At 38.9% G+C, this 8,284-nt stretch overlaps 1 protein-coding gene across 1 annotated transcript in view; it reads left to right on the plus strand.

Moving 5' to 3' along the window:
• The window catches only part of LOC119413644 (serine/threonine-protein kinase ULK1-like), a 21,001-nt gene that overhangs the window by 422 nt on the left and 12,295 nt on the right, over positions 1-8,284 (plus strand). The window contains exons 2-17 of the mRNA XM_037680700.1: positions 152-210; positions 1,271-1,353; positions 2,506-2,556; positions 2,651-2,739; positions 2,852-3,008; positions 3,102-3,162; positions 3,252-3,338; positions 3,530-3,655; positions 3,746-3,882; positions 5,649-5,749; positions 5,852-5,976; positions 6,088-6,203; positions 6,337-6,462; positions 6,667-6,821; positions 6,914-7,089; positions 7,192-7,310. Coding sequence (XP_037536628.1) covers positions 152-210; positions 1,271-1,353; positions 2,506-2,556; positions 2,651-2,739; positions 2,852-3,008; positions 3,102-3,162; positions 3,252-3,338; positions 3,530-3,655; positions 3,746-3,882; positions 5,649-5,749; positions 5,852-5,976; positions 6,088-6,203; positions 6,337-6,462; positions 6,667-6,821; positions 6,914-7,089; positions 7,192-7,310 — 1,768 coding nt within the window. The remainder of the gene's footprint in view (positions 1-151; positions 211-1,270; positions 1,354-2,505; positions 2,557-2,650; positions 2,740-2,851; positions 3,009-3,101; positions 3,163-3,251; positions 3,339-3,529; positions 3,656-3,745; positions 3,883-5,648; positions 5,750-5,851; positions 5,977-6,087; positions 6,204-6,336; positions 6,463-6,666; positions 6,822-6,913; positions 7,090-7,191; positions 7,311-8,284) is intronic.

An 8,284-nucleotide genomic window follows, 5' to 3' on the forward strand; every position in this document is an offset into this window, starting at 1 on the left:
TATATATATATATATAGTATTTTGATGCAAAATAATCAATATTTAGGAAATATTCCAAAGTGACACATTAATGAGCGTCTGTAAACACAAAAGGTCAAAGAAGAGACTTTAGTTCATGTTTTATTGTGTTATTATGTGTTAATGTGTGCAGGCCAGCTCGCCACAGGAGCTTCGTCTTTTCTATGAAAGCAGTGCAACCCTGTTACCCAGGTTAGTACATCTTTGCGTAACCTTCTCACTAAGCACATGCACTGTACAATAAACAATATACGGCAATCACGATAGGAAAGGGCGTAAACAGGCAGTACTTGGAAATCGGTCATGTCTGCTCTCCGTTTACTAATCACTGAGTGACGTTGGTGCCTATGGCGCTGGAGTTCGAACCCACGAAAGTCTGCAGACACATGATAAAATTAGACACCAGCGAAGGAGTCTCACACCAGCGTTAAAATTAGTCTTGATGTGCAGGAAACTGATACAGACACCTGATGGGATCCATCAAATCTAAAACTGTCTCAGTCTCTCACACAATTGGTATTTGAAGTTTCTCAATCTTATAATGCTGGATCTATTGTCCTGTCAGAGCAGAACATTTATATACGGTGAAATATTATCAGAAAATGCAGATACGAAAACAGTCGGTAATCTTTGGAGAACTTTATGAACTTTTGGAGAGCAATAAGGGGGTTTGGGTTCTGTTTGATTGCTTTGTTCTCACTGTACTTTACCAGCCTTTTATGGCTCACAGCCATGCTTATCTCATGTTGTGCTACAGCTGGATGATAAGATAGGCTGTGGTTCTGTGAGGAGGCATAGTTTGGTTTATTCTCACTCTATTTATAACCTTCTCGAAGCTGCCAGCTGGTGATCTGGGCAGCTTTCTTTTTTCCACTCGACCCTCATAGGTCAACACAGACGAAAACACACTCCGTCTGACTGGCGCACTGACTGAGTGACGTGTTGTCCACAGCTTTGGTGCTGAAAACATACGTTAGATAAAAAAAATTCACATATTTTACAGCTCACAAAGTGTTTGTTAAATGTAAGAGGCCTAATATATTAAAGACCAAGGTATCAACTGCAGGGAAACAAATGATGGTGCATTTAAGTTGTAATTTGTAAATATTAGTATTCTCTGGAACACATGACAATTAATGCTACATATACACCACTGAGTGTTTGAGTCTTTATGATTTGTGTTTGGATTATTGTTTTTTTTTTTAAATCACAATTTACTTTAATTAATTAATTGATCTTTGTTATTTTCTAGCATCCCGAAAGAGACTTCTGCTAACTTGAGACACCTTTTGCTAGGGCTGCTGCAGAGGAACCACAAAGAGCGCATGAGCTTTGGTAAGCTTCTCTTCCTTTTATTATTTATAATTATTTTTATACTCCCGTCAAAGGCAGGACGTATTACAGCTGCTTGTCCTGCCCATAATTTCTGATCCGCTCAAGATAATTTAAGGACGCTCGATACACTTGCATCATCACTAGACAAAGTGTTGCATACACTAAGGTCACAAATCAAGGTTAAATGTTATACAAGGTCTTTGCTTGTCCCACCCATAACTTCTGATCTACTCTAGATTATTTAACAAAACTTTATACACGTGTATCATCACTGGATGGAGTGCCATGTACACTTTTTATCATCCCAGCTTTAAGGTTAAGATCACAAATCAGTCAAAGTCAAAATTATATCTTTGCTTGTTCGGACTATAACTTTGAATCCCCTCGAAATAATTTAATAAAACTTAATATACATAAACATCACTAGACAGAATGTCACAAACAATTTTTGTTCCCCCAGAGTCAAGGTCATGGTCACAAATCAAGGTTAGATGTTATATAAGATCTTTGTTCACCTGGGACATTGCTATAGATTGATGTATTGCTGTATAATAGTTTGTAGAAGGGCGCATAATGTGCCTTATCTATACCAGATGTGGGCACCGTACAGCCCGGGGACCAAAAGTGGCCCTTGAACAATCTCTATCCGGCTCCCCGTCATCGTTAATTGAAAACAACTTTTAAATAAGTTCATGAAAATCTGCATTTTATCAATGAAATTGAAGAAAACCTAAATTGGGCATCTTGGACAAATGCATCAAAAACCTTTGGGTTAAAAAATGCTAAAACCATCTTTTTAGTTGACTTATTTTTTTATGTTTTCATTTAAATTTTTATTTTGTATATTTAAGCTAACAAAGATATTTTCATAAGATAAAGTTTCCAAAGACTAAGTCTTGCATCATAAAGATTATTGGGGAGACACATTTTTATCAAGCATACTACCGGTAACTATGCTACAACAAGAAAAGGCCTCGGGGAAAAAGTCTCATAGAATATCTGTTTTCAAGAAAATGTATTTTCTAATTCTCTGTGAGGCCCTTTGATAGCTTTCAATATCTTGATTTGGCCCTCTGGAAAAAAAAAGTTGCCCACCCCTGTCCTATATTCTTGTTGATTTTAAATTGAAATTACTTGTCTTTACATTTGTAGATGAGTTCTTCAACCATCCATTCTTGGAGACAAGCTTGTCTACAAAGAAATGTGCGTAAGGTGTCTTGTAAGAGTCAGCAAAGATCAATGCATTGTGGGTAAATAACTCAGCTCCTAACACAAGTAGATGTTTGCGTTCTGACAGGCTCACCTTCTTCAGTGCCCTCCTACCCCAGCTCAGGCTCAGGGAGCTCCTCCAGCAGTTCATCCACATCTCAGCTGGCCTCGCCTCAAGTACGGTGACCAAACGCCACTCAGTAAAAGACATCAGATGTAAAATTGGCTTTAATACGCTTTTAATTTATTGTGTTGTTACTCATTGATTCATTTGATTTTTATCTGTCAGCATTCCGATGGAGAGATGAACCGGCTTCAGCCTGAAGAGCTGTACTCACTCGCACAGGCCACTAACGGCACCCTGGGAAAAGAAAAAATCAGTCCAGATAATCGAAACTCACCAACATACGTTGAAGATTATGTCATGGTGTCTGCCCAGTTTTCCAGTAGGATTTCTGAATTATCTAGCTCATTTAATTGCACAGGTTTTCTTTACATCTGTACAAAAAGCCTGATTATTTTGTCTCTTTGCCTTACAGGTGAGTACCCATGTGAGGCGGAAGACGAATCCCCCACTGAACATTACCTGATAAACAGTGGGTGAGTCGTTGCTTTTTGTCCTCATGTGTCATAATGTGAGAAAATAAAACGCACTTTTTGAGTAGGAAACAATAAATATGTTTGTTTAGGAACGCCCAGCTGACCAGGAGAGGTTCTGGACCTGCAGGAAGGACACCACCCCCTTCACTACCGATCTCTCCCTCTAAGCTTGTTGGGTAAATATAAGCCATGCAGTTAAATATTAATTTAGTTTAGTAAAAATATAGCTGAAGCATTTTTATTTTGGTTGTAAAAGATGTTTTGTTCATCCTGGCATTTTTATTAGTTGTAAAAAGTTTCAACATCCATTCTGACTGTTCTTTTTTTTTCCTAGTAATTGTGTTTGCTTCAATTTGTCACCCCGCAGTCATCCTACTGTAATAAACGGCCGTAAGTGCAGCCCATCCATGCCCATTCCAGTCCCAACTCAGATCCAAAACTACCAGCGTATGAAGCAGAACCTGCAGCCTGCCGTTTCACGTGACTCCATAAGGCATGCACAAGCTACCTCAGAATATTGTCTTTTTTTTTTTTTATATTTAGCCTTTTTTTTCTTTGTTTAACTATATCATGTGTTACTCAGGGTCATATGCTGTGCTGGCAGCAGCAGTGCAACCCCGGTGCAGCGTGGAGGGTGTTCAGCTCCAGGTCCAGGTGTTGAGTCTGACTTCCCAATGCTGGAAAAAGAAGGAGGCCAACCGCAACACTCCTCCCCACAAGGTAGCTGACTTGCTTTTTATTTTATCTTTTATTTTATTTTTCTACCGCACAATTATCACCTTGAAGGCAAACCTAAGAGTAACAGCTTTGTGCCATTGAACCGTATTGCCTGACTTAAAAAAAGACTGTTTACTGATTCATTCAGACAAGACCACACACAAAGCAGTACCGTACTTGCCCCCGTACACGTCGCACCGCCGTATAAGTTGCATCAGTCCAAATATGTCTAATAAAGAGGAAAAAAGAAACATAAATATGTTGCTTCACCGTATAAGTCGCATCTATTACACGTCACCGCTGATCACTCGGAAACGTTGGTCTGCGTTGTGCCAAAAATCGATTGGCTGCCAAATGGCGGCCGCGGGAACGTGCACGGGAGGACTTTAACAAGAATTTTAAGATTAGCACTTAAAAACAATTATTTGTTTGCTCGACATTATAGTAAAGGTGTGTCTCAGTTTGATTTTTCCTTAATAAATGCACTTTAATGGTCAAATCAGCTGCGTTTCAAAAATTGATTTGCGGCTGCTGGAGCACGCAGAGGGAGGACTCGCTGTGCATTTCTTCAAAACGTAACAAGATAAGCACTTAAAAGCAATTATTTGTTTGCTCGACATTATAGTAAAGGTGTGTCTCAGTTGAACTTTTCCTTAATAAATGCACTTTAATAGTCAAATCAGCTACATTTCGCCTGGACGGTGCAGTGAAATGCAGCTGATTTGATGTTTGCTCCAGGAGTTCTGGAGCGAGATGAAGGTGGCTCCTTATGGCAAGCCAAGTGTCTCATTAATAGCCACTTTTACCTGTTAATGCATATGTGTCAAACTCATGGCCCGGCTGCCAAATGTGGCCCTCGTTGACATCTTATCTAGCCCCCAAGATGTTATTTTAAATGTAAAATATTTTAATCACTTCATTTTTTTCCAGTAATCTTTGATTATGATGTCAAAAGTGCAACAGAGCATCAAATGAGACCAATCAAACTCTTGTTGAGGAACCTGCAACCAAGAAAAGATGTTGGTATCTGATTTGAGTTCATGTAGATTCTGAAACTGGCCCTTAGTTTGAAAAAGGTTTTAATTTTGGCCCCCTTTTGTAAGTGGGTTTGGCACCCCTGTATTAATGAGACTCTTGGCTTGCCATATAACTCTAGGGTGCTCTAGTGGCAGAAAATGGTAGTGTTCAATATTTTCCATGCCAGAATGAATGAAATTGTCAGGGTTATTAATATAGGGAAAAAAACATATATCAGTTGCTTTAGTGTATGAGTCACAGGACTTTCAAATTTATGCAAAAAGGTGCGACTTATACAGCAAAAAATACGGTACTTGTACAAAATGTTTTAGCAATTATCGGTGAACTGGTGATCACACATTTGATTATTAGTGTGACTTGAAGGGTTCAAAGGTGTGCTCATTTTTTCAGAACATGACAAGAACTTCATAAGTTTAGTTAATATTTATGATTTTAAAGTTTTTTGTTTAGGAAAGTTGTTTTTACAGCATGTCTTAAACTCATGCAGCCAAACAAAACCTTGTTAACGAGTTTGTGTGGTAACAATTGTGTCACTATATGTCAAACAGCACAGTTATCAGATGTGAGGTGTATTCACTGAATTGTTTGGGATGAAATATTATCTGATTTCCCTTGTGCACGCTGACGCATCAATTTACACCTACCACACAGGAACATTAATACTAAAACCAATGATCTAATCAAAATATGTACAGATAGTAATTTAATTTCTGTAATACTCTCTACTTTAGCTGGACTGACTCCAAAGAGATCAGAACAGACTCTCCCCCGTAGTACAAGAACTGGACTGCTCCCCGGCTCTCCTGATGCTCTGGTCTCCTCCAGCCACAAGGTCAGTTTCTTAAACACTTTTGTGCAGGAGGCACGACAGAGCCTCAACACACAGCTGTAGAGTAGAAAAGGTTTAAAAATGTACAACTTGTTCCATATTTAGCAGCACGTTCCAACTAGAAAGCCAAACCGAACCACATCAGTCCAAAACCTGCAGTCCCTTGAACAATGCTCTGCCTCCCAGACCATCAGCGCCAAGTCTGCCAATAAGAAAGGCCCCTTTAAAAGGTATGAATGTATTATGATAAAAAAGAAGTGTTGTCTGATGAGCAAACAACATTCTCCCAAATTATGAGGCTTTGTTACCACAACGTGTCTTCGGCTGCTTTAAATGTTCAGGTCACTGAGTGCTGGCAAGCTGTCTGACATGCTGCTGAAAGCTGCCTTTGGAGCCAACGTGTTAGAGGAAGAAAGTGACGAGAGCTTCAGCTGTGACAGAAGCATGGACACTACAGGTACAGTGCAAAAATATACTTGACTCTTTCTATTTTCTTTAATAATTTTTGCAATGTTTAACGTTGAGAAATGTGGTACATGTACTGAACGGTGGCCTTTATTGGACTGGTTTTCTTCCATTTGTCTCTGCAGCCCCACCTACTGGGCACCAAAAGGTGTTTCAGTTCTCAGACAGCCCGCCTTCAGCAGTCTTTGCCATGGGTTCTCCACTCAATGGAAACACTCCTCCTGATGACATAGTGCCCAAGATGTTGTCAGGTAGATGATTTTACATACGCTGATATGTTCCTTACTTGTTTTTTTTTTTTTAGCTTGCATTGTAGGAGTTTAGTAAATGAAGCAGGTTCATAGGTTTAATGGGGTTTTTTGTACTGTGAAAGTCCTCTCAGTCATCTTTTATCATACATTCACTCTGTCACTTAATCAATGATGAGCTAGATTAATCTTTTTTGTAAAATGCAGGCTCCCCCAGCTACATTACCTCAGCCTGGCTGCTGAACAGTCACCCTGTCCAGCGAGGAAGCCGGAGAAACAGTGAGACGGAAGTCATGGATGCTATTTCACACTACAGCTTTGTATTTCACCCTCCAGCTCTGCCTGAAGATACACTGATGGAGGTAGAGACGAATAAGATAAAACAGTTTCTGCAAAGGAACATGCAGCACAACCAGTTTCAATATTCATTTAATTTGATGTACTCCTTTCACAGCAGGCACATATGGACGCGCTGAGCGACTTGCGTTTCACTCTGGCGTTTGTCAGCTGTGTTTTAGAGTTGGCTTCCACAAAGGAACCTGGGATGGGCACCATCAGCAGTCCTGACGTTTCCTTTTTGGAGCAGAGCTCTGTGACGGATCAGATCAGCCTCCTGACTAGAGAGTGGAGGTGAGAGGGTGGTTTTTTTCAACATGTGTAGCAGCTTTTTTGATCTTCCCATTTTAGGTCTCAAGTCTTCTTTCTATTTCTATTTCTTCTGTGTTTCTGCAGTTATGCAGAGCAATTGGTGTTATACATGAAAGCTGAGGAGTTTCTGTCATCAGCTCTGCACACCGCCCAAGAAAATATAAAACAAGGCCAGCTCCTGCCTTCTGCTACTGTCAAACAAGGTGAGTCTTGAATATCAAACACCAGTTGATGAAACAGACTTAGACTTGTAAACTATAAAGGTTATGCATAAATAATTTGAAAGAAATGGTCAGATTATCAAACCAAATAAACTTTATTCATAAAATATTTGAAACAACCAGAGTTGACCCGTGATGGTACATTAAATCTTAAAATCAGAGTTATAAAAATATAAACATCATAATCAGTTTAAAACACATAGATGCATAAAAACATTAAACATAAAACCAAGTTTTAAAAAATCCTAATGATGCAATTTAAAAGTTACTCAAATAGCTCAAAGGAATAATTGCAGTTAAAAGCCAGAGAAAATAAATGTGTCTTAGGCTGCTTTTTAAAAGACTCAACAGAGGGAGCGTACATGACTGACAGTGGAAGACTGTTCTGAAGTTTTGAAGTGGAGACACGAGCTTCTCTACTGACTACGACTGGGGAACTTCCAAAAAGACATGTTCAGAAGATCTGAGCATTCATGTGTTTAAATAGGTGCAGAGAAGTTCAGAGATGGATTCATGTATCGGATCATACTAACCTTTGAAAACAAACAAGAATTTAAATTAAACTTTGTGTTTAACAGGAAGTTAGTGAGAGACTGCAATAATCCATGCTGCTGTAATAACGGGCTTCATGTTCTAAATGACATGCTTGGTGATATTTGGTTCTCCTTAACACTTCCATAAACCATTTCTTGTTGATGAGACTTCCTGTCATTTAACTGAAGATAGTTGCTAGTTTTTACAATGTTTCACCTGTTTGAGACAATTTATAATAAACAGAACATGTTTGGTCATCAGGGCTCAAGGGCATATCAATTTGAATATCATTTGCACAAAAGTGAAATACTATATTTCCAGAATATATGACCCAAGGGAAGTATGTATAGTAGGGATGCACGATATTGGATTTTTGGCCAATATGCCAATATTGCCGATATATATATATATATATATATATA

The sequence above is a fragment of the Nematolebias whitei genome, chromosome 8 (genome assembly GCF_014905685.2).
Source record: "Nematolebias whitei isolate Nwh7 chromosome 8, NemWhi1, whole genome shotgun sequence".
In the NCBI taxonomy this organism is placed as follows: domain Eukaryota; kingdom Metazoa; phylum Chordata; class Actinopteri; order Cyprinodontiformes; family Rivulidae; genus Nematolebias; species Nematolebias whitei.